General features: G+C 46.9%; 1 protein-coding gene across 2 annotated transcripts in view; it reads left to right on the forward strand.

The window, feature by feature from the left end:
- Positions 1-725: 725 nt before the first annotated feature.
- Positions 726-26,709, forward strand: part of DAO (D-amino acid oxidase) — a 33,463-nt gene continuing 7,479 nt past the window's right edge. The window contains exons 1-7 of one of the 2 annotated variants that reach the window (XM_055096100.2): positions 726-12,499; positions 17,291-17,493; positions 19,614-19,728; positions 21,631-21,707; positions 22,370-22,435; positions 25,174-25,228; positions 26,455-26,559. In XM_055096100.2, the coding sequence (XP_054952075.1) occupies positions 17,300-17,493; positions 19,614-19,728; positions 21,631-21,707; positions 22,370-22,435; positions 25,174-25,228; positions 26,455-26,559 (612 nt within the window). In that variant the 5' untranslated portion in view covers positions 726-12,499; positions 17,291-17,299. The remainder of the gene's footprint in view (positions 12,500-17,290; positions 17,494-19,613; positions 19,729-21,630; positions 21,708-22,369; positions 22,436-25,173; positions 25,229-26,454; positions 26,560-26,709) is intronic. The other variant, XM_003832517.5, reaches the window with a different exon arrangement.

Raw genomic sequence — 26,709 nt, forward strand, 5'->3', positions numbered from 1 at the left:
ATGTCCCTCCTAGATAGCTCTCAGTGGTCCTCATCTCCTGATATTCATGCCCTGTGGAGTCTCTTCACACAATAAATAGAACTGACCTGTGTAACCACTAGGATATCACAGATATGACAGCATGTGTCTTCTGAGGCTAGGGGTCATAAAAGACACTGAAGCTGCTGTCTTGCTGTCTCTTGGATTTCTCATTCTGGGGGAATCCAGCTACCATGTCATGGGGACATTTAGGACATTTAAGCAGCCAAAGAGAGAGGGCCGCATGGCAAGAAACTGAGGTCTCCTGCCAATGACCAGCACTAACCTATTGTCATGTGAATGCACCACCTTGAAAATGGATCCTCTAACCCCAGTCAGGCCTTTATTTATTTATTTACTTATTAATTGAGACCGGGTCTCATTCTGTCTCCCAGGCTGGAGTACAGTGGCACCATCTTGGCTCGCTGTAACCTCTGCCTCCTGGGTTCAAGCGATTCTCATGCTTCAGCCTCCCAAGTAGCTGGGATTACAGGCGTGCGCTACCATGCCCAGCTAGTTTTTTTGTATTTTTAGTAGAGACAGGGTTTCACCATGTTGCCCAGGCTGGTCTGAAACTCCTGGCCTCCAGTGATCTGCCTATCTCGGACCCCCAAAGTGCTGAGATTACAGGCAAGAGCCATTGTGCCAGGCCCCCCATTCAAGCCTTCAGATGAGATCACAACCATGGCCAACATATGGAGTGCAACCTCATGAGACACTCTGAGCCAGAGCTGCCCAGCTGAGCTGCTTCCAGATTCTAGGCCCAAAGAAAATGTATGAGATAATAAATGTTTATTGTTTTAAGCTGCTAAATTTTAAGGTAACTTGTTATGCAGCAATAGATAACTTTTATATGCTGCCATAAAAATATTATAAAACCATGCACTAGTACAGAAAGATTTTTATAAAATATTAAGTGGAAGAAAAAAAAAGCAGGCCACCAAACAGCATAGGACAGTAGACCCCATTTTTGAAAGAAAAATATGAAGAGTTAAAAAACTCTACCAAAGGGGAAAAAAAAGAGGGCATCAATGGAGAGATGGAGAAGCTTTGTTTTTGGATGGGAAGACTCAGTATGGTAGAGTTAACAACCTCTCAAAATTAAATTAAATGGAAATGCTATTGAAATCCCAATTTGATTCTTTTGAGTGTAGGGATCTTTACAACAGATAACTGGACAAGCTAACATTTATTGGGTATATATGTGTGTTGCATCACGTGACAGTCACTGTTTCATCTTAATTCCACCATAGGAGAAAGTCCCTCTTTATTTAATTTTTCTGAGAGTAAAGTACTGCTATTACCTGTTCCCCTTCCCATTTTACTTAGGAGGTTTCAAGAGGGGACTTGTCTGAGATCCTGGAAACCGTGGAGGTGAGATGACATCAAGCATGTTTGATATTTACATGTGTGCCCTTGGGCCTCCTGCCACATGGCCTCCCCACTGTGCCCTGGTTTCCCTAAGTACCAGCCCAAGGACACATGGATAGGAAAGGTGGAGCTGGGGCACCAGCCCAGTCTGCCTGACTCCGGAGTCCCTGGTCTTAATGACTAAACCACCCCAGAAAAGTAACCGTGGGAGAAGAGACCTGCAAACTAGGAAAAAGAAGATTAAAGGGAAGGAATCTGTTCTGCTAGATATTAAAACATACGACAAAGCTGTAGAAATTAAAACAGAATGGGGCCGGGTGCAGCAGCTTACGCCTGTAATCCCAGCACTTTGGGAGGCCGAGGTGGGTGGATCACCTGAGGTCAGGAGTTCTAGATCAGTGTGACCAATATGGTGAAACCCTGTCTCTACTAAAAGTATAAAAATTAGCCAGGCATAGTGGTGTGCACCTGTAGTCCCAGCTACTCTGCAGGCTGAGCCAGGAGAATTACTTGAACCTGGGAGGCAGAGGTTGCAGTGAGCCAAGGTCACACTACTACACTCCAGCCTGGGTTACAGAGCAAGACTCCAGCTCAAAAAGAAAAAAAAAGAAGAAAAAAAAACCGGGTGCAGTGGCTCATGCCTGTAATCCCAGCACTTTGGGAGGCCGAGGTGGGTGGATCACCTGAGGTCAGGAATTCAAGACCAGCCTGGGCAACATGGTGAAACCCTGTCTCTACTAAAAACACAAAATCAGCCGGGTGTGGTGCTGCATGCGTATAATCCCAGCTACTTGGGAGACTGAGGCAAGAGAATCCCTTGAACCTGGAAGGCAGAGGTTGCAGTGAACCAAGACTGCGCCACTGCACTCCAGCCTGGGCAACAAGAGCAAAACTCCATCTCAAAAACAAAACAAAACAAAAACAAAAACAAACATAGAATGGGTGCTGGCCTAGAAAGCCACAAACAGATGAATGGAGCACAACATTAAGTCCAGGAATAGACTCAAACACACAGGAAAGTCTGGTGAACGATAATAGGAGGTAGGTATCTGTGAAGCGTGGAGTAAGAGTGAGTTACTCAACCAACAGTTCTGCTGCCACTGGCTAGCAAGTAAATGCGGATCCCTACCCCACTGCTAGTCTCCATAATTAATTCCAAATGAGTCAAATAGTTAAATGTTTAAAAAACCTTCAAAAGTTGCCAGGCACGGTGGCTCACACCTGTAATCCCAGCACTTTGGGAGGCCGAGGCGGGTGGATCACCTGAGGTCAGGAGTTCTAGATCAGTGTGACCAATATAACAAAACCCCACCTCTACTAAAAACACAAAAATTAGCTGGGCATGGTCGAGGGCGCCTATCGTCCCAGCTACTCAGGAGGCTGAGTCAGGAGAATTACTAGAACCCAGGAGGCAGAGGTTGCAGTGAGCCAAGATTACACCACCCACACTCCAGCCTGGGCAACAGAGTGAGACTCGGTCTCAGAAAAAAAAAAAAAAAAAAAAACCTTCAAAAGTTATAAAAAGTCTGTGTGAGTAATTTTTAATATGAAGCAAGGGAGAGAGATGAAGCAGGGTTTCTAAACATGACTATAGCCATATAAAAATATGTTATAAAGCTGGGCACGGTGGCTCACGCCTGTAATCCCAGCACTTTGGGAGGCTGAGGTGGGTGGATCACCTGAGGTCAGGAGTTTGAGACCAGCCTGACTAACATGGAGAAACCCCGTCTCTACTAAAAATACAAAAACTAGCTGGGTATTGTGGCGCATGTCTGTAATCCCAGCTCCTCGGGAGGCTGAGGCAGGAGAATTGCTTGAAGTCGGGAGGTGGAGGTTGCAGTGAGCCGAGATCGCACCATTGCACTCCAGCCTGGGCAACAAGAGCGAAACTCCGACTCAAAAAAAAAAAATGTTATAAAACCACACACCACTATAAAGAAATGGTAATGCAAAAATCATAAAGGACGAAAAAAAAAAGGAAATAGATTTAACTACAAAAAAGTTTCTGTTTTGCTTTTGATTTTTTAGAGTTAGAGTCTTGTTCTTTTTCCCAGGCTGGTACAATCATAGCTCACTGCCACCTTGAACTCTTGGGCTCAAGCAATCCTCCTGCCTCTGAAACTGCGTTTGCAAAAATTATAACTGAGAAAACGATGACAGTGAAAGAGATCTGACCTAACTGACTCCATCTTGCTTCTAACCTCCAAGCTGTCCGTGTTCATTCCTGGGTGTAGGCCAAACTAACTTTGGGAGGAATTTAGTTTATAGTTTAACTTTGTCAAAGTTTAACTAAGATGTTAATAGCCCATTTTCCAAAACAAACCCCCTTCCTGCCTGGGGACTAGACTGCCTTTGCAGGACTAACAAATTATTATAGCTACCAGATTAGAAATTATGGTTTAGGAGTCATGCAGCTGAAGCCTACAAGATTCTGAATCTCCCAAATTGCTCCTGGAGATAACATCACCGTTGTAAAAGCTAAGATCAGTGCTTGACATATTTTGCAGACCTCGCACTCGATGGATCAGCTGGCACTACCCAAATGGATAAACAGGCTCATCTGATCTGTGGTCCCCACCCAGAAACTGACCCAGCACAAGAGGACCGCTTCAACTCCCTATAACTTTGTCTCCAACCTGAACAATCAACACTTCCCTACTTTCTGACCCCCTACCCACCAAATTACCCTTAAAAACCTTAGCCAGGCGCAGTGGCTCATGCCTGTAATCCCAGCACTTTGGGAGGCTAAGGCAGGCGGATCACCTGAGGTCAGGGTTCGAGACCAACCATGGCCAACATAGTGAAACCCCATCTCTACTAAAAATACAAAATTAGCCAGGTGTGGTAGTGGGCGCCTGCAATCCCAGCTACTCAGGAGGCTGAGGCAGGAGAATCGCCTGAACCCGGGACACAGAGGTGGCAGTGAGCCAAGATCACTCCACTGCACTCCAGCCTGGATGACAAGAGCGAAACTCGGTCTCAAAAACAAAACAAAACAAAAAACCCACAGAAAACAAACCCTGAACCCTGATCCTAAACTCTTTCACTATTGCAGTTCCCCTGACTTGATACATTGGCTCTGTCTAGGCAGCGGGCAAGGATAACCCATTTGGCAGTTTCACCTCAGCCTCCTGAGTAGCTGGGATTACAAATGCAAGCCACAGCTAAAAAAATTTTCAAACCTTTGTAGGACAGACAAATTGGGGAAAATATTTGCAACAAAGGGATAATACACATACATATAAAGAGTTCTTTCAAGGCTGGGCACAGTGGCTCACGCCTGTAATCCCAGCACTTTGGGAGGCCGAGGCAGGCAGATCACGAGGTCAGGAGTTCGAGACCAGCCTGGCCAATATGGTGAAACCCCATCTGTACTAAAAATACAAAAATTAGCTGGGTGTGGTGGCATGCGCCTGTAATCCCAGCTACTCAGGAGGCTGAGGCAGGAGAATTGCTTGAACCCGGGAAGTGGAGATTGTAGTGAGCCGAGATCGCACCACTGCACTCCAGCCTGGGTGACAGAGTGAGACTCCATCTCAAAAAAAAAAAAAAAAAAAAAGAGTTATTTCAAATTAATAAGAAAAATAACCAACACAATTCAATAGAAAAATGGGGAAAAAAGAATAGGCACTTTACAAAGAAATAAATACAAAGCCCAGTGGACATGAAACTTTGCCATCTCCTTAGCAGGGCTTGGAGTAAGGTGGGGAGAAGGAAGGATGCAAAATTTAAGGAGGCTGTCACTCTCAGCTGTCACTCTCAGGGCCATGTAAGTACAAAGTGGGCATATGAGGGTAAGTGCCTCCTTAAATGTGTAAATTGCTAGCGCCCTGTTGGATGGCAGTCTGGCAAAATGGATCAATATTTTAAATGTACAAACCCTGGCATAATGATTCCATTTTTAGGAACTGACCTTATGGAAATGATCAGGCAAGTGTGCCAAGAAACACATCTAGGATATTTTTAATGTCGACAAATTAGAAATGACAGGTAAATTCAACCCTACGGACTGACTTTAAAAATTGTTACATCTGGCTGGGCATGGTGGCTCACGCCTGTAATCCCAGCATTTTGGGAGACCAACATGGGAGGATCGCTTAAGCACAGGAGTTCAAGACCAGTCTGGGCAACATAGGGAGACCCCGTCGCTACAAAAAAAAAAAAAAGTAAAAATTAGCCAGGTTGGTGGTACATGCCTGTAGTTCTAACTACTCAGGAGGCTGAGGAGGGAGGATCACTTGAGCCCTAGAGGTCAAGACTACAGTGAACTGTGATTGCGCCACTGTACTCCAGCCTGGGCAACAGAGTGAGACCCTGTCTCAAAAAAGAAAAAAAAATGTTACATCCAGGTACATTGGTATCCTGTGTAAAAAGGATGCCATCCTGTAGTCCCAGCTACTTGGGAGGCTGAGGCAGGAGAATCGTTTGAGCCCAGGAATTCGAGGCTTCAGTGAGCTATGTTCACACCACTGCACTCCAGCCTAGGCAACAGAGCAAGACTTCGTCAATAAATTAAAAGAAAAATAAAAAGTACGTCACTGTTCTATAGTGGTTGTGGAAAGAGGCTCAGGGTGTGTCATGTTGGTACAAGTGAACAGAGGAACCAACATATGTCACATGATACTATTTTTGCCACCTGCCCGTGTTTATGTTCACAGTTGGAAATATTTGCCCAAAGTAATGGTCCCTATTTCCTGGTGGTGGGATTAATTGCAGGGGATTCTTACTTTCTTCTTTATGCCTGCTGCATAAATACTTGAAATCCTTAAATACTGCTTAATACTTGAAAAACTGATTAAAGCTAATTTTGTCTGAGAAAGAGAGTGGGAGTTAACCTGTTATTCTGTAACTTCCTGGCCCCACCAGGGTTGACTCCTGCCGAGAATTCTCCAGGTAAATGTTTTTGCCCTGGCCTGACTGTATTTCAGAACTACCAGGAGGTCGTTTTGTTTATCAACCACCCAGTGGGGTCAAAAAGACCCTTAACTTCTACAATTCCAGCCAAATAAACAGAAGTTGCTTTCAAAGGTCTAGGGCCTCCCATTACTAGGATCAGTGAGTTTTGGACTTCAGGGTAGTGGAAAGGGCCTTGGTCCCACAGAGCTCTCTCAGGGCACTTAAATTTCCTTAACTGTAAAATGGACAGCTTCAACCGTATCAGTGTTTCTCAATTTTCTCTTTTCTTTTCTTTTGAGACAGGGTCTTGCTCTGTTACCCAGGCTGGAGTGCAATGGCAAGATCTCAGCTCAGTGCCGCCTCAACCACCCAGGCTAATCAATCCTTCTACTTCAGCCTCCCAAGTAACTGGGACTACAGGCATGTGCCACCATGCTTGGCTAATTTTTTGTAGAGATGGGGTTTCATCATGTTGCCCAGGCTGGTATCAAACGCCTGGGCTCAAGAGATCCTCCTGCCCCAGCCTCTCAAAGTGCTGTGATTACAGGCGTGATCCTCCGTGCCTGGCTTTTTCTTAAACTCACTCTCCTTTTTAATAAAGATAAAATTCTTACACCCTTCCTAGTGGGTACCTTTCTCCTTATTCCAACAGCCAAGAAGATACTGTGGAACTTTACTTTGTGTAGATTATATCACGAAAACAATAGTTGTCCCCCAAGCTCATTTTCCAAAATTAAATAATAATTCTAAGTATGCTTGTTTGTACACAGTACAGGACTTTCTGAAGCCACAGGCCACCTCCAGTCCTGGTCACTGATGCCTGGGGTCCTTCTCTGGCTCTCAATTAAAAGCTATAGTGTAGTGACTGAGTACCCCAGTTCTGGACACAACCTGGGTGAGGGTTGCCAGATAAAATACAGGGCGTTCTGGGGAGGTGGCCCACTCCTGTAATCCTAGCACTTTGGGAGGCCAAAGTGGGAGGATCAGGAGTTCAAGTCCAGCCTGGCCAACATGGCAAACGCTGTCTATACTAAAAATAAAAAAATTAGCCTGGTGCAGTGGCACATGCCTATAATGCCAGCTACTTGGGAGGCTGAGGCACAAGAATCACTTGAACCAGGGAGGCGGAGTTTGCAGTGAGCCAAGACCATGCCACTGCACTCCAGCCTGGGCAACAGAGCGAGACACTGTCTCAAAAAATATATATACAGATAGATAGATAGATAGACACACACACACACGCGCGCGCGCGCACACACACACACACACACATATATATATATGGTGTCCTGGAATCTATTTCCTAGATCTGGCAACCCTAACCTAGTTCACATTTGGGCCTCTGCTTCCAGGCAGTGTGACTATAAGCACAATCTGTCTTTCCTTTTTTCTTTTTCTCACCCTCTTTCTTCTTCTTTCCTTCTTCCCTCCTTGCCTGCCTGCTTTCTCCTTCTTTCGTTTTTCTTCCTCCCTCTCCTCCCCTCCACTCCCTCCTCCTTCCTTCCTTTATTCCTTACTTCCTCTCTCCTTTTCTCTTTCTTTCTTTCTTCCCTAATTGTGTCAAGTGTATCAATCTTAATTTTAAATATGCAGCTTGATGAATTTTTACATATGCATAAACTCCTGCAACCACTACCCAGATTAAGGAGCACGTTTCCAGCAACCCAGGAAATTTTATCATGCCTCTTGCTGGTCAGTATCTCCCCCAGAGGTAACCACTCTTCTCACAGCCTCTGTTATTGTCAATTAATTTTGTATGTTCTTGAATTTCATAAAAGTAGAAGTATGCAATATGAGCTCTTAAGTGTCTGGCTGCTTCTTCTTAACCTAATGACTGAGATTCATTCAGGTTGCTATATATAATAGTATTTCCCTTTTCATTGCTGTATAATATTCCATTGTGTGAATTTTTTTGAGGGGGGGAGGTTTGTTTCCTGAAAACACCACAATTTGTTTATCCATCCTCTGTCTCATAGATATTTGGTTGTTTCCAGTTTGGGGTGTAAATTCAAAATAAAATCCTAAGGGTCCACTAAATGAACACCCTTCTTGGCAGAGGGAACCCCGGAAAAACATTAAAAACTTTGTTTCCAGCCATGATGAGACAGGAGGTCAGGCACACCACATTATACTCCCTTCCTTCCTTTTGTGGTTTAGATACAAGAAAAGATCAGCATTAATGCTAAAATAGGGGGCTGAGTATGGTGACTCACACCTGTAATCCCAGTCCCCTGGGAGACTGAGGAAGGCAGATCACTTGAGGCCAGAAGTTCAAGACCAGCCTGGGCAACATGGTGAAACTCCGTCTCTACAAAAAAATAAAAAATAAAATAAAATACTTAGCCAGGCACGGTGGTGCGTGTCCGTGGTCCCAGCTACTGGGGAGGCTGAGGTGAGAAGATCGCTTGAGCCCAGGAAGCAGAGGCTGCAGTGAGTCATGATCTTTCCATTGCACTCCAGCATGGGTAATAGAGTGAGACTCTGTCTCAAAAAAAAAAAAAAGAGAGAGAGATTATAAGACTGACAGAACAGACTTTTTGTGGCAATAAGAAACGAAATTATAAACACAGCCTAAGGCCATGTCAGGCAAGGGTTAACTCAGGTGCCCCCTACTCTTAAGGAATAAACTATGTTCTAATTATGTTACAAGATTTTTCTTTTTCTCTAGCAGCGAAACAAGCACTGGCCTCAGAAGAAGCAATATTAAAACAGTTACAACTCATCTAGCTCACAGACACCCAACTGACATGCTGTTCCTCCAGTCATAACAACAACTACAGCTTTGATTGAACAACAGACTGATTTTGGTAACTTTCTCCTAATAAAAAGATCACTGACTATGGACTGCCTCTGGTGGGGTTACGAAACCGCAACCTCATGTGCCTGCATTTCCTGAAAAGACATTTTGATGTGTAGGTTCTAATTGTAATACATTGATTGATTGATTGATCAATTGATTGATTGAGACAGGGTCTTACTCTGTTGCCCAGGCTGGAGTGCAGTGGCACAATCACAACTCACTGCAACCTCTGCCTCTTGGGCTCAAGCAATCCTCCCACCTCAGCCTCTCAAGTAGCTGGGACTATAGGTGCACGCAACTGCGCCCGGCTACTTTTTGTATTTTTTGTAGAGACAGGGGTTTCGCCATGTTGCCCAAGCTGGTCTCAAACTCCTGGGCTCAAGCGATCCACCCACCTTGGACTCCAAAAGTGCTAGTGTTATAGGCATGAGCCACCACGGCTGGCCTAATTGTAATACATTTAAATGTTAAGTCTCCACCCCAAAGTGAACATGGGTTGTATGTTACATGCACATTTGTTCATACACATGTGTTGGGGTCACCTTCATAAATATTCATAGCTTCTCCTGTAACCTGCTGGATATATCATTCAGCCAACCCCTTCAGCACAAAGCTCCTAACCCAACCCCTCCTCCTTCAAAGTGCCTGTCTCTGTTCTTGGTGGGAGGCATACTTCCCAGGCCATGGACTGGTCACCTTGTGGGCTATAACCCCTTATAAGAAATAAGATTTCTTCTCCTCTCTGAATTTACACATTTGTGATTTTTTTTTTTTTTTTTTTTTAGTTAACAGGGGCTATGAACATTCTTACAGAAGCCTTTTGATTGATGTGTGTTTTCATTTATCTTGGGTATATATATAGGCATGGGCATGATAGATATTAGGATAGCCATCTTTAACTTCAGTGGATGCTGGAGCAAGTTTCTGAATTTCAGCTCTGAAGTGGGGATGATAATAACAGCACCTGCCTTATAGGGCTGTTTCGAGATTCAAAGAGAAAATCTGGGTAAGGCAGGGTGCAGTGGCTCACGCCTATAATCCCACCACTTTGGGAGGCCAAGGTGGGCAGATCACTTGAGGTCAGGAGTTCGAGACCAGCCTGGCCAACATGGTGAAACCCTGTCTCTACTAAAAATAGAAAAACAATGAGCCAGGCGAGGTGGTATGTGCCTGTAAACCCAGCCACTCGGGAGTCTGAGGCAGGAGAATTGCTTGAATCTGGGAGGCAGATGTTGCAGTGAGTTGAGATGGCACCACTGCACTCCAGCCTGGGCGACAGAGTGAGACTCTGTCTCAAAAAAAAAAAAGAAAAAAGAAAAAAAGAAAATCCAGGTATTTAGAATTGGTACACCGAAATTTACACAACGTAAATTATTGCTGTGATGGCAGTGGGGAGCATGAAGATATTGGACTAACTTTTATGAATGTTCAAGTGCGCCCATGATGAATTAAACACACAGGGAACTTTATAAGGGTCATATGATATATAAGTGATACATGACTATTGTATTAAAATTCAAACTAGTTAGATATAAAGTAAAAAGTGGGTTTCACCTTATCCATTTTTTATTATTGAAGAAAAAAAATATGTCATAGCGTGGTGGCTTATGCCTGTAATCCTAACCCTTTGGGAAGTCGAGGTGGGATGATTGCTTGAGGCCAGGAGTTTGAGACCAGCTTGGGCAAAATAGCAAGACCCTGTCTTTACAAAAAGTAAGTAATTTGGCTGGGTGTTATGGCATGCATCTGTAGTCCTGGCTAGGCTGAAGCAGAAGGATTGCTTGAGCACAGGAGTTCAAGGCGCCACTGCACTCTGGCCTGGGTGACAGAGTGAGATCCTGTCTCTCTCTCTCTCTTTTTTTTTTTTTTTTTTTGTTTTTTGAGACTGGGTCTCACTCTGTCGCCCAGGCTAGAGTGCAGTGGCTTGATCTTGGCTCACTGCAAGCTCCGCCTCCCAGTTCAAGTGATTCTCTTGCCTCAGCCTCCCGAGTAGCTGAGATTACAGACATGTGCCAACACAGCCGGCTAATTTTTGTATTTTTAGTAGAGATAGGGTTTCACCAACCTGTTAGCCAGGCTGGTCTCAAACGCCTAACCTCAAGTGGTCCATCCACCTCGGCCTCCCAAAGTGCTGCGATTACAGGCAAGAGCCACTGCGCCTGGCCTGACCCTGTCTGTTTTCTTTTCTTTTTCTTTCTTTTTTTTTTTTTTTTGACAGAGTATCGCTCTGTAGCCCAGGCTGGAGTGTGCAGTGGTGCCATCTTGGCTCACTGCAACCTCCACCCACCAGGTTCAAGCAATTCTCCTGCCTCAGCCTCCTGAGTAGCCAGGATTACAGGCACACCCCACCACTCCTGGCTGATTTTTTGTAATTTTAGTAGAGACGGGGTTTCGCCATGTTGGCCAGGCTGGTCTTGAACGCCTGACCTCAGGTGATCCACCCACCATGGCCTCCCAAAGTGTCAGGATTACAGGTGTGAGCCACTGTGCCCAGCCGACCCTCTTTAAAAAAAAGGAAAAAATACTATGCAGTGAGTATTTTGCATGCATTTTCTTATTTCATCTTCGTCTTTTTATCTGATGATATTAAAGGCAGGTGTTAGAGGCTGGATTGCTAAAGCTGACCCAAAGAATGCCTCCCTCAGGGCTGGTTGGTCCCTCTCTCTCAGGCCTCAGTCTTCCCATCTGTACAGTGAGGTGCCTGCAGATCTCTGGGCTCTAAAAATCACAGCTCCATGTTTATCCCTGGCAGAGGAAGGGCCTGGAGTCCTGCTGCTTGCGTCTCTGGGATACGGGAGCAAAGAGCCACGCATCCTCATGGCCCACACAGGCGTCACCTCCAGTCTCTCCTTGGCCTCATCTCCCCAGCGTCCTGGAATGGCATCGGGCTGGCCCAGGGAGCCCCTGTCCTGTGCCTCTCCTTTCCCCTCAGGGGCTGCCAGGCTGACCACCCCCACCGCAGGCCAGGCCTACAATGCCCCAGGGAACGTCCTGACCCTCCCCCAGGGTGGCAGCAGGAAGAAGGAAGAAAGGGGATCCTCTCCAGCTGGCCAGAGAGACAGACCTTCTTGTGCTCATCAACCCTCCAAGAATGCCTGCCCTCCCTCCTTCCCCCAAGGCCTGTCCACAGGGGCTTGAGATCAGCCAGAAAAGTCAGGCAACTTTTCAGGGACTGGGAGCGAGGTCTCCCGGCCGGGCCTGGGTCCAGTCTCTGTGGGCAGTGCAGTGCCGAGCCCCACCCCTCAAGCCATGCCCTGTCCATAGCTCCAGACTTTGACCCTGCTCTCCAGTCCGGGCTGGCGGACAGAGAGCTGGAAACAAGACGCTCCAGAATCAGGAGCTTCCCCTCAGGAAATAGCATCCCGTGTCCCCGCACTGCAGTTGTCTGGTCTCTCCAGCAGTTTGGTACTTCCGGTGAGTGGCAGATGCACCTTTGAGCTGGGGACAGGGGTTGGGAGAGGGGAGAGGCAAAGGATTTCATGTCCTCCCAACGTCAAAGACAGGGCTCAACATTACAGCCTAAGGCAGGTGACAGGAAAGGAGAGATCCAGCCTCTCAAACATCCAGCAGAGAGACCATAGGTAAGTGATTTTTCCCTCCCCAAGCCTGTTTCTTCACCTGGAACATGGGGATCATAACTCCCCTCTTACAGCGTGAGTCTGAGTGTTAAAAGAGGTGGTGCATGTAAAGTGCTTAGAACAGATCTAGGCACATAGCAAGTACTCAAATGGTAGTTATTATTATTTTTGGTGGGGGAGTTGGTAGGCTGGTTCTCAAACTTTTATAGCTTCTGTTCCATTTCAAGGATAAACTCTGCAAATAACAACTTCATGAGAAGTAGCCGTGTGGTGCAACCAGGGAGAACTAATTATGTTCATTCAAATGCCTCATCTCTGGCTTACTGATTTTTTTTTTAAAAAAGAAGTCTTTCATATTCTTTGCTATGGGCACATAGCAATCAAAGGCATCAGCTGTCTCAGATTGCCTTCTAGGGGACAAGGGAGGTCCTAGGCAGATAAATGCAAGACTGAAAGACAAGCAGAAAGCATCAAGTGGCAACTGCATGCCAACTGCCTAAATATTTTTTTGGAGCAGTGCAGAAAGCGCCGATAGAACTGGGTTTAGGTCCGAATGCTGTCCCATACTGACTGCGTAACCTTGGGTGGGTGACTTCTCCTCCCTAAACCTCAGTCCCAGCCTCCAGAATGAGGGCGGTAACCTTCCCTACTTCCTAGAGCAGTCGAGAGGATTGAGAGGATTATGTCGGTACTGCATCTACATATGTCTGGCAAGTGGCAGAGACCAAAATACATTGGTTCCCTTCCTGCTCCACACTTATACAGACATTCTAATCACACACACACACACACACACACACACACACACACACACACACAAATATAATAATCCCAGCTGTTTGCATCTTCTGGGATACATACTCCAAGCTTGCTGGGTTGAAGTAATGATGTAAAACAGAGGAGAACGGCAACACTAATAAAAACATCAGCAACAACACGAAAATGTCCAACCGAATAACTAAGCTGGGTGCGTTTAAGTCCAAAAGCTCATTACCTACACGCATGAATGATTTTACCTAAGGCTGGATCTGCCACATCTGACAATCTGTCTCTGGCTTGTCATGAGGACCTCATGCATTTATTTTGCATTTTAAAACACACACACACACACACACACACACACACACGCGTTGCTATAATCAGTGTCAACTTTGACTCATATATTGAATTTTTTTTAAAAAAGATAATTGACTTAGGACTCACACTTTTTTCCTTTTAAATTTTTCTTTTTCTTTTTCTTTTTTTTTTTTGACAGAGTTTCACTCTTGTCACCTGGGCTGGAGTGCAATGGCATGATTTCTGCCCACTGCAATCTCCTCCTCCCAGGTTCAAGGGATTCTCCTGCCTCGGCCTCCCAAGTAGCTGGAATTTCAGGCGTGCACCACCATGCCCAGCTAATTTTTTTGTATTTTTGTAGAGACAGGGTTTCACCATATTGGCCAGGCTGGTCTTGAACTCCTGACCTCAAGTGATCTGCCAGCCTCGACCTCCCAAAGTGCTGGAATTAAAGACGTGAGCCACTGTGCCCGGCCTTTTTGATTTTCCATTCTATTCCTACCAACACTCTAAAAATTCCTACAGGCATTTTATTTTATTTTATTTTATCTTATTTTATATTATATTTTATGTTCGAAATGCAGGACTCTGAAGCTTCAGCTGTTCCTATTTACCAGCTTGATTCTCAGATTTTTCAAACCATGTGATTTACTGGCAAGCATGGCATTTAAGCACCTAGGCTTATGAGTCAGGCTGGCCTGGGCTCTGCCTCTCACCACCTGGGTGTCCAGGAGCTGATATTCCAGTGAGGAGACAATAAGGCAAGGAGCTTTGTCAGCTCTCATAAAAGTTTATAGACGAGGTCAGGCGTGATGGCTCACGCCTGTAATCCTAGCACTTTGAGAGTCTGAGGCCAGCAAATCACCTGAGGTCAGAAGTTTGAGACCAGCCTGGCCAACATGGTGAAACCTTGTCTCTACTAAAAATACAAAAATTAGCCAGGCATGTTGGTGCATGCCTGTAATCCCAGCTACTCAGGAGGCTGAGGCAGGAGAATCACCTGAACCCGGGAGGCAGAGTCTGCAGTGAGCCGAGATTGTACCATTGCACTCCAGCCTGGGCGACAAGAGTGAAACTCTGTCTCGAAAAAGTAAAAAGTTTATAGATGAGGAAACTGAGGTTCGATTAGGATTAACCAGCTCATCCTGGTTTGCCTGGGACTCTGATGCACTGACTTTTAGTCTGAAAGTCTGCATCCTGGGAGGACCCTCAGTCCTGGGCAAGCTGGGGAGGTTGGTCACCCTCACTCAGTCAAGTTGAGCAACTTGCCCAGGGTTACATGGCTGGTGTGTGCCCAAGTCAGGCTGCGAACCTGGGTCTGTCTGACTCTCAGCCTGGGCCATACTGTCTCTTAGATTCTTCACGGAGAATTAGGAAAAATACAGAAAGCCCTTTATTCCTCTGCCTTCTCATTGTTAACATATAAAAATGGTCAAGCGGGCGGGTGCAGTGGCTCACACCTGAAAGCCCAGCGCTTTGGGAGGCTGAGGGGGGAGGATTGCTTGAGCCTAGGAATTGGAGGTGGCAGTGAGCTATGATTGTGCCACTGCACTCCAGCCTGGGTGACAGAGTGAGACCTTGTCTCTTAAAAAAAAGAAAAAAAGTGGTCAGCTCTCCGGAAATTATGCAGACAGTCAAAAAGCCCAGAGAGGGGAATTAACTTAGCCAAGGTCGCACAGCAAGGCAGAAGTGAAGCCAGGTCTGACTCTGCCTTTCTCTTCTCCTCTTTTTTTTTTTTGAGGCAGAATTTCGCTCTGTTGCTCAGACTGGAATGCAGTGGTGCGAACTCGACTCGCTGCAACCTCTGCTGCCCAGGTTCAAGCGATTCTCCTGCCTCAGCCTCCCGAGTAGCTGGGATTACAGGCGCGTGCCACCGCGCCTGGCTAATTTTTGTAGTTTTCAGTAGAGATGGGGTTTCACCATCTTGGCCAGACTGGTCTTGAAGTCCTGACCTCGTGATCCACCTGCCTCGGCCTCCCAAGGTATTGGGATTACAGGCGTAAGCCACTGCACCTGGTCCTCCCTCTCTCCTTTTGTTCCTGCAATGTTTTTGTTCTATGTGATTTTTCAAAATGCTAGGAGACAGGAAGGAGGCCACTGTGTGTTGAGGGCCTACTCTGTGCCAGGCATGGTACCGAGAACTTTTGCTAAACTTCTTATTTAATCCTTAAAATGACCCTGTGAGATTGGGATTAACCCTGTTTTGCAGATGAAGAGCTTGTGTCTCCAGAGGCAAAGTATGGGGGAAGAGGGAAGAGAGAAGACCAAGGGTCCCTGAGAGGGGCTGTCCCCTAAGCCCCAGTATCCAAGCTCGGGCTAGAAGCTGGAAGGAGAATTGCCTAGAGGAACGATACCTTTCTGTTTGTTGGTTCTATCTCCAACTTGGCTTCTGAAACCCCAACAGAGTCCAGTTCTTGTGGGCTGGAGCCGTTTTCCCTCCTTTATAAAACTAGGCCATATTAAGAATGTCCCGCTGTCCAGGGCCACAGGCCCGAGTTGCCAGGAGCTGAGGTCTGCGGGAGGAGAGTTGTGAGTGAAGAGGAGGGAAAGTTGAATTTGGCTCTTCTGGGCACAAATAATTCTCTTGTTCTGCCTCAGCAGGAGCCTGCAGAATATTTCCCTGCTGTGCGGGCTTAAGTAGCTTCAAGGTTAAAAGCTGGTAGGCCTTCTAAACTTCTCAGGGCCCAATCAGCCCTGTGCCCCAAGACAGGTGGAGTTCTGTGCTGGAAGACCAAGTTCTGAGGCCAGACACTGCGTCTGTCATGCTCATAGCTGCATTTGCTAGCTGCCAGCCTGGCACATGGTAGGTGTGCATTAAGCGTGTGTTGAGTTTACTCAAATTGAAATTAAGTCACAGCTGTACCATTTAACTGGCTGTGTGACTTCAGGTAAGTCACATCACCTCTCTGAACCGCAGTTTCCTCCTCTGTAAGACGGGACTGATAACAGCAGCCCCTACCTCATGAGAGTGTTGGGAGACTTGGATGAATGGATGCTTGTGAAGCACTTAGTGCCGGGGCCAGCTGGCTCACAGTAGGTGCTCCACAAATGTCAGTATATTACTTCTTTTGCATCAGGCAGCTTGTTAAATTTGTTACGTTTGGCATCTTGTTCAATTTCCCATCCATCCCCTCAAGCATAGGTTATTAGAGGTTGAAGCATCTTGCCCAAAGTTAACGGCCAGTAGGTGGCAGAGCTGAGTCCTGAAGCCAGAGCCCATCGCACTAACCACCGGCCTACCCAGCCTACAGTTGGTCGTGCCCTCTGCTGGGTCTTTTCTATTCCCAGCCCAGAAACTGGGTGTCTGGGGACGCTCCCCAGAGAAAGTTGCATCATTCACCAGCCGTGTGACTGTGGCCAAGTCTCAGTCACTTCTCCATACCTCAGTGTTTCCATTTGCAAAACGGGAACAATGATATTCCTTCCTCCTAGGGGCCATCGGGAAGGTCAAATATAAAAAGGGCTTGGTGGTGTCTGGCACCTTCTAAGCCTTCAGTGGATGGTGGCAATGGCGCTAAGGATGATGGAGTTGATGGTGATGATGGTGTGCCTCAACCCTTCCTTCCCACAGGCTGCTGCAATGCGTGTGGTGGTGATTGGAGCAGGAGTCATCGGGCTGTCCACCGCCCTCTGCATCCATGAGCGCTACCACTCAGTCCTGCAGCCACTGGACATAAAGGTCTACGCGGACCGCTTCACCCCACTCACCACCACCGACGTGGCTGCCGGCCTCTGGCAGCCCTACCTTTCTGACCCCAACAACCCACAGGAGGCGTGAGTGAGGGTCACATAGGGTAGCCTGGGGTGCCCATGGACCTAAGTCTGCAGAGGGAGTCAGGGTTCCCATCACCAAGAGCAAGCCCCTTGTGGAAGCTCTGATCTAGCATAAAATAAAGAAAATGCCAGGTGTGGTAGTTCACACCTTTAATCCTAGCACTTTGGGAGGTCGAGGTGGGAGGATCACTTGAGGCCAGGAGTTCCAGATCAGCCTGGGCAATGTGGTGAAACCCCATCTCTACCAAAAATACAAAAAATTAGCCGGGCATGGTGGCGCACACCTGTAATCCCAGCTACTCGGGAGGCGGAGGCAGGAAAACCATTTGAGCCTAGGAGGTGAAGGTGGCAGTGAGCTGAGATTCCGCCACTGCACTCGTGACAGAGTGAGACTCTGTTTCAAAAAGAAAAAAATAAAGAAAAGATTCATAAATATTAAGCCCCTTGCTCTGTGCCAGATACTAGGAGGCTTTGTCTCGTCTTCCCTAAACTGGGTGCCTGTCAATACCACATGATTGGTGAATCTGGAAAACTTCCTCTGTTTTAATTTATACATTTTTATTTATTTTTTGAGATTGTGTTTCACTCTTGTCGCCCAGACTGGAGTGCAATGGCGTGATCCTGGCTCACTGCATCCTCTGCCTCCCGGGTTCAAGCGATTCTCCTGCCTCTGCTTCCCAAGTAACTGGGATTACAGGCATCTGCCACCACACCTGGCTAATTTTTGTATTTTTAGTAGAGATGGAGTTTCACCATGTTGGCCAGACTGGTCTCGAACTCCTGACCTCAAGTGATCTGCCCACCTTGACCTCCCAAAGTGCTGGGATTACAGGCATGAGCCATCATGCCTTGCCAAATTTTATCTTTTTAAATAGAGATAGGGTCTCACTATGTTGCCCGGGCTGGTCTTGAACTCCTGGGCTCAAGTGATCTGCCCTCCTTGGCCTCCCAAAGTGCTGGGATTACAGGTGTGAGCCCTTGCACCCAGCTGAATCTAGAAAACTTCTAAGTGGGTGAACATCTAAGTGGGTGGATGGATGCACAGATTTATCAAATAAATCGCAAAGGTCATTATGGTAGTTTAGAAACTGCCAGATGGTTCAGCAAACGGAACACCCAATGAATAGCAGCTCAAACAGATTAAAAAAAAATTTTTTTTAAGAGGCATCCTGTCACCCAGGCTGAAGTGCAGTGACATGATCATAGCTCATTGCAGCCTTGACCTCCTGGGCTCAAGCGATCCTCCCACCTCAGCCTCCCAAGTAGCGAGGACACACGTGCATGCTATCATGCCTGGATAATTTTCTTTATTTTTTGTAGAGCCAGGGTCTTCCTATGTTACCCAGGCTTGTCTCAAACTCCTGACCTCAAGTGACCCTCCTGCCTCAGCCTCCTGAAGAGCTGGGATTATAGGCATGAGCCACTGCACCCAGCCAGAATTTTAATTCACACAGCTGTAAAAAACCAATGTTTCTGATCAGTGGGCAGTGATTCAGGGGCCCAGGCTCCTTCCATCTCATGGCTCTGCCGTTTTTCCACGTGCTTTTGAGGTCACCTCAATGTCACCATTCACATGGGCTGGTGACTGCGGAAGGATCATGCAGGACCACACGTGCAGAGTCTTTAGAGTCCCTTGACCAGAAACAAGTCACACGGTCACATTTAGCTGCAAGAGGGTCTAGGAAATGTAGGTGAGCTGTGTGCCCAGGGGGAGGAGGAAAAGTTGTAGGAGCGGCAAGTCGATGTCTGCCACCAGTGTTTACAAGGAGGGGTGCTTGCAGCCAGACTGAACAGTGTGGCAAATAATCCCCAAAGCCAGGTCAAGGACTTCACTGAAACTCATCAGCCATGTAATCCCATGCTGGAGGTGCACTCCATATGGTTATGATGGGGCATCCTTCATTCCCTCTCTTCTTTATTCTATTAATGGGGAAATATTGGAAAATTTAGGAGGGAGAAGACCCTAGGCATTTGGGGAGTTGCAAGAGTGAACGTGGTGGATTTCTGGGTTTTGGACACACCCCAAGCTCCTGATCATGCCACAGCCCCATGCCAGCTGACCTAAGGTTTTTTGCCCAGCTCAGGGCATTGGGTGATCGAACTCTTCATGACCCTTCCAGGGACTGGAGCCAACAGACCTTTGACTATCTCCTGAGCCATGTCCATTCTCCTAACGCTGAAAACCTGGGCCTGTTCCTAATCTCGGGCTACAACCTCTTCCATGAAGCCATTCCGGTGGGTGAACAGTTCTTGACCATGAGGGATGAGCACCCAGGGCTGGGGTAGTGAGGGTGGGTGCAGCAGAGCCTTAATCACAGATGAGGGCGGGGTGCTTTGAGTCTCGTAGGCAACAGACTCCTGGGTTCAAAACAGGTTGGGTTTAAATTCTATTTTTGCTTTGAAAATTATTTTTGTTTTAAATTTTGCTGTTAAGTTGGCAGAGGACAAAGGATCTTCTGATGCCCAGGGGAAACTAGCCTTTGATTAGCATGGCTAAAATACAAACATGTTCTGCAGTGATGGGCACTTGGTGCTGAAGCCAAAAGGTTTCATGTGCCCCTGAAGGTCCCAAGGCTTTTTATCAAGAAGAAATAAAATACTCATCAAAGTAAAAACTGCCAAAGCATTTATTATGTGCCAGGCCCAGTCCTAACTAATTTACAGCTAGCGACTAATTTAATTCTCTTTATAACCGGGAGGTAAGGGCTGTCCTTATCCTCACTTAATAAATGAGAAAACGGAGGCTCCGAGAAATGGAGTAACTTGCCCAAGGCCACAAAGCTTGCCAGTGGCAGAGCTGGGATTTGAACCCAGGCCATCTGTGACTACATGGTGTCCAGTGTGCTAACAGGAACAGCACAGCCCTGGGACGGTTTGCTCAGGCTCCTTGGAGAGGGTGGTCTGGCTCTGTGCCCAGAGCCCCGTGCCAGCTCTCAAGGTTCATTCAACCTTTGGCACTGTGCTAAGGGCTTTATCCACATTATCTGTTACCTTTCATGGGACCAAGAGTATTTTTCTTTTGAGACAGGGTCTCACTGTATTGCCCAGGCTGGAGTGCATTGGCATGATCTCGGCTCACTGCAACCTCCGCTTCCTGGGTTCAAGCCATTCTCCTGTCTCAGCCTCCTGAGTATCTGGGATTACAGGCGCACACTACCATGCCTGGCTAATTTTTGTATTTTTAAGAGATGGGGTTTCACTATGACGACCAGGCTGGTCTCGAACTCCTGACCTCAAGTGATCTGCCTGCCTTGGCCTCCCAAAGTGCTGGGATTACAGGCATGAACCACTGCACCTGGCCAAGAGTGATTATTAACTCCATGATACAGACAAGGAAACTGAGTCTCAGAGAATTCAAGCAGCAAGTGATGAGCCTGGGGTCTCTGACACTATACTCTGTTGCCTGACACTATGCTCTGTTGCTTTCTCTCATCCCCGGGGACTCTCACTGTTGCTGCTTTCTCTCCCCTATTTCTGACTTTTCCCCTATAACTCACCCTCGGTCTTACTCTTACCCTTACCATAAATAGGGGTTAAGAACATGGACTCTGGAACTAAGCTGTATGGGTTAAAATCCCAACACCACCATTTATTAGCTGTGTGATCTTAGACAAGTTATTTAATCTTTCTAAGCCTCAATTGGTCCATCTGTAAGCTGGGGAAAGAATAGCATCCACCCCAATGGCTTCTTGTGAAGATTAAATGGACCAGTATAAGAAAATGCTTGGAACAGTGCCTTATATGCACTTAGCATTACATAAGTCTCTGTCATTACCTTTTTTTTTTTTTTTTTGAGATGAAGTCTCACTCTGTGGCCCAGGCTGGAGTGCAGCGGCACAATCTCGGCTTACTGCAACCTCCAGCTCCCAGATTCAAGCGATTCTCCTGCCTCAATCTCCTGAGTATCTAGGATTACAGGCATGCACCACCATATCTTGCTAATTTTTGTATTATTATTTAGTATAAACAGGGTTTCACCATGTTGGCCAGACTGGTCTGGAGCCCCTGACCTCAGGTGATCCACCCATCTCAGCCTCCCAAAGTGCTGGGATTAAGGTGTGAGCCACCTCGCCTGGCCCATTATCATTATTATTGACTTCCATCCCACCCAGTGCCCCCTTTGTCCTTCCTCTTCAGGACCCTTCCTGGAAGGACACAGTTCTGGGATTTCGGGAGCTGACCCCCAGAGAGCTGGATATGTTCCCAGATTACGGGTGAGTTTATTGTCACAGGCAAAGGGGACTGGGGCCCGACGAGTTAGCAGACCTGTCCAGAAGGCAACAGAGGGTAGAGGCACCAGATTTCCTGTCCTACCCAGGCCCTGGTACCCTGGTCTCCTGGTCCTTGGTCCAGCTCCTTCAGAGAGGCTACCCACTCAAATCTGGCCTTGGGCTGGGAAGGTAAGGGGTATGAAATCACAGATCTCAAGCCCAGAAGCTCCATATCACCATCTTGTTTTGTAGATGAAGATACTGAGTTTCAGAGAGGCTAAGTGACTTCCTAAGGTCACACAGCCAAGTGGCCAAACTGGGATTCCAACCAGTCTGTATGACCCCACACCCCTCCTTTCTTTTCTCTACAGCCTGATGCCTCTCTGGTCTTCTCCTCACCCCACCCCACACCACACCTGAATCCCCTCTACAAATGCACATTCAATCTCCACTTGCATTTTCCAATGTCAGATATGGCCTTTTCTGATAGAAAAATTTTCCTTGCATTGAGCTCAAAACCACTTCCCCCCTTGAACTTCACGTAGTGGTCCTGGCACTACCCTTTGGGCCCACAGAACAACATTGCTCCCACCTCCATTTCACAGCCTTCAAATATAGCTCTGATTTTTACCTTTATTTCCACCTTTTGCCTACTGTGACTCTAGCTATGGCTGGTTCCACACAAGCCTAATTCTGGAGGGAAAGAACTATCTACAGTGGCTGACTGAAAGGTGAGATTTTAAGCTTCACTTTGAAGGAGGTACCTCCCAGAGACCAAGTTGTAGTGGAAGATGGTTCGTGGGCTTCCCTCAGCATGGACTAACCCCCAGGTTTGAAGAATACCCTTAGGCCTGGTATGGGAGCTATCCTTGGTCCTGATCACCACTGGGCACAGAGGCAATGGATCCTGAGCCTAGCTGAGCATCAGAACCACCTGGGCAGCTGTTTACACATGATGTCTATTAACAACCTCTTTCAAATCCCTAATGTTTGTGTAATAGTTTTAGATGTATTCTTTTAAGGTTTCCAGATACGTTTACATCATCTGCAAAACATAAGCTGCCTTTTATTTTTATCTCCCTCTCTTTTTTTTTTTCTTCTCTAACTGCTTTGGCCAATACGTCTAGAACAATGTTATTCATACAGATGATAGTGGATGTCTTTGACTTGTTCCTCATGTTAATAGGAATCTTGCAGTGTTCTAAATTAGCAAACACTCACTTGAGAGATACATTGGTATTTATATTCACATACATTCATATTAAGGGAGATTCCATACTTTTTTTGTGTGTGTGAGATGGAGTCTCGCTCTGTCACCCAGGCTGGAGTGCAGTGGTGCGATCTTGGCTCACTGCAAGCTCTGCCTCCTGGGTTCATGCCATTCTTCTGCCTCAGCCTCCTGAGTAGCTGCGACTACAGGTGCCTGCCACCACCACGCCTGGCTAATTTTTTGTATTTTTAGTAGAGTTGGGTTTTCACCATGTTAGCCAGGATGGTCTCGATCTCCTGATCTCGTAATCCGCCCGCCTCAGCCTCCCAAAATGCTGGGATTACAGGTGTCAGCCACCACGCTCAGCCTGATTCCATACATTTTTTATATATTACTGTTTTTTAAAGATTTTTAGGCCAGGCATGGTGGTTCATACCTGTAATCCTAGCACTTTGAGAGGCCAAGGTGGGCAGATCACTTGAGCCCAGGAGTTCAAGACCAGCCCGGGCAACATGGCAAACCCTGTCTCTACAGAAAAATTCAAAAATCAGCCAGGTATAATGGTGCACACCTGTAGTCACAGCTACTTAGGAGGCTGAGGTGGGAGGATGGCTTTATCCCGGGAAGGAGAGGCTGCAGTGAGCTGTGATCACGCCACTGCACTCCAGCCTGGGTGACAGGGTCAGACCCTGTCTCAAAAAAAAAAAAAAAGATTAAAAAAATATGGAATATATAGTGGCTTTTATCAGATGACCTCAGAAGATTTTTTTTAAATGTAGATTTTAGGACCCCACTCTATACCTGCTGAATTAGAACTTCTGGGATAAGGCTCATAAATTTGCTTTTTTTTTTTTTTTTTTTTTTTTGAGACAAAATCTTACTTTGTCACCCAGGCTGGAGTGGGATGTAGTGGTATGAACACAGCTCACAGCAGCCTCAACTTCCTGGGCTCAAGTGATCCTCCCACCTCAGCCTCCAAAGTAGCTGGGACCACATGCATGTGCCACAATGCCTATCTAATTTTTTAATATTTTTGTAGAGATAGGGTCTCACTATGTTGCCCAGGCTGGTCTCAAACCCCTGGGCTCAAGCAGTCTTCCTGCCTCAGCCTCCCAAAGTGCTGGGATTACAGGCGTGAGCAAACAGGCCTAGCAAAAATTTGCATTTTAAGAAGCTTCCTGGCGATTCTAATTATCAGCCATGTTTGGGAATCGTTGTACTAAGACATGGCTATTTCTCCTAACCTGGGGACACATGACCCTTGTCCAGTCTTTTCCAGGAAAAACATGCCCTCAAGATGTTTTTCTATCTTGAGGAAATGATGGAAATGAGATAGTTCCAAGGGTATGCTTCACCTTCTTTTTGGCTTATTTCCTGTTCTTTGGATGTTTCTAGTGTAATTTCTTTCTTTCTTCTTTTTTTTCTTTCTTTTTTTTTTTTTTTTTTGAGACGGAGTCTTGCTCTGTCACCCAGGCTGGAGTGCAGTGGCGCAATCTCGGCTCACTGCAAGCTCCGCCTCCTGGGTTCATGCCTTTCTCCTGCCTCAGCCTCCTGAGTAGCTTGGAATACAGGCGCCTGCCACCACGTCCGGCTAATTTTTTTTTTTTTTTTTTTTTGTATTGTTAGTAGAGACGGGGTTTCACTGTGTTAGCCAGGATGGTCTCAATCTCCTGACCTCGTGATCCGCCCACCTCGGCCTCCCAAAGTACTGGGATTACAGGCGTGAGCCACCGCACCTCACTGTTTCTAGTGTATTTCTAATCGTGATAGATGTTTTTCCTATGGGATGTTTAAAAGGAGGGTGGATGTCCTCAGCCCACCTCCCTCCTCATGCCCGGCTTCTGACAAAGGGGAATTTGGCACTGGTACAACTCTCCCCTTCTCTACTCTGAATCTCATCGCCTTTGCTGTTACAAAGCAATGTGGTGGTCATAGGAAGTGCTCGGGGCTAAGAGGCCTGGGTTTGAGTTCCAACTCCATCATTGACTCACTCTATGGCCTTCAGCAAGGCCCTTCCCCCACTCCATCTGCCCAACAAGGGGCTTGGACCATCTCTGGTTTCTCAAAGGAGATTTTGTGGACCACCAGTCCAGCTAGGTGCTCATGAGCTGATTTGATGACACAGCCATCTTCTCAAGCAGCATCCTGTGCGACTAACGTCCGCAGAAGGTTGTTTGGGAAAGGTCCCTGTGCCACCCTCTTGGTGGGATGGGGCAGATAGCTGAATACTGGGCTTTTTGATGTGTTTGATCATCCCAGGTTAACTGAGAGGGGAGTGAAGTTCTTCCAGCGAAAAGTGGAGTCTTTTGAGGAGGTGAGCTGCAGGGCTGATGCGGTGGATGGGGCAGGGAGAAGAGGGGAGGCCTCTGCTTCTTGCTGCTGAGTCGGTGGCTTCCTTCTCAGGCTCCTAGGGTCCCCACAGGACTGCCCCAGACCCTTGCCCCAGAAGCACTCAGGTATTCTGAAGGAGGAAGTCTCTGCCTTCATGTTGGTAGTGGGAACAAAGGAACACTGGGATCATGGTGGCCATTGGGAGCTGATTTATATCTGAGACTCAATGAGTTTTGGGGCTAGAGAGCTGGCCGCATTTTCTCAGTGTCAGCTGCACTCCAAGGTCAGAACTTGATTGCTTCCTAACCCTACTGACATCTGGGTTGGTCTTTCGGCAAAGTCCAGGCCCTCAGCTGACTCACCTCTAAAGCAGCACCACCACCAATAATAATGATAGGAAAAGCCACCATCTCCAGGCACCAGCAAAAAGAGCTTTACTGTATGGCTTCATTCAATCCCAGCATCTAAAACCCTGCTTGGCACATGGAAGGCACTCCGTACATGTAGCTACTAGTGCTATGTCATGAAGACTAACCTGCTCTGGTCAGGCCCTGATGGACACCGAAGATACATGGTGGACCCAATGCAGTCCTCATTCTCAGTCATTCACTCAGGAACAATAGTAGCGTCTTGCAATGTGTGTGTCCCTTGACTTACTCATGGTGAGAGTCACTGGGGCTGGGTTGGGCAGCTTAGGGGCTCACGATGCGTGCTTGAGATGAGATCATCTCATCTGTAGACAGAGCTGGGGTTCCAACGTGTCTTCTGCAAATGTCTTGGCAGAGTAGAAGGCAAGAGAATAAAGTTAAAAGGAGTCAGAAGGAGAAAGAGAACTATCTCTGCTTCCTTTCTGACTTCTTTTGGGAGCTTCCAGGAAGATTTCCCTCATCCAAAGAACAGTTTTACAACCACTTTTATATTCAGAGTTGTGCAGGAGCCTCATAACAGCCTATGAACAGCCATGGGCAGCCTCATTTTACAGGGGCAGCCGAGCATTAAGGAGGTAATGAGCCATTTTCAAGGTCACACATCAGATAAATAGCAGTGTGAAAATTTGGAGCCAGGCCCCTCTGATTCCTCATTGAGATCTCTCCCCACTGTTCATCAGGGAATAGACAGATTGAGGGTAGAAGAAAGGGGAAGAGAGAACAGGGGATACCAGGGTCTTCCCCACCTTTCATCCCCCACTACCCTGTTGGTTGCTACCAGGTGGCAAGAGAAGGCGCAGACGTGATTGTCAACTGCACTGGGGTATGGGCTGGGGCGCTACAACCAGACCCCCTGCTGCAGCCAGGCCGGGGGCAGATCATTAAGGTGAGTGTGAGGGTGAGACCCCTGCCTTTTGTTAATAGGAAGATCATTCTGCATGCTTATTTCATCTCTCAAGATCATGGACAAATCAGGAACATCTGTTAGAGGAACCCCCCGGACTGCAGGGAATTGACATGTAAAAAAAACAAACCT

This window comes from Pan paniscus, chromosome 10, assembly GCF_029289425.2.
Source record: "Pan paniscus chromosome 10, NHGRI_mPanPan1-v2.0_pri, whole genome shotgun sequence".
In the NCBI taxonomy this organism is placed as follows: domain Eukaryota; kingdom Metazoa; phylum Chordata; class Mammalia; order Primates; family Hominidae; genus Pan; species Pan paniscus.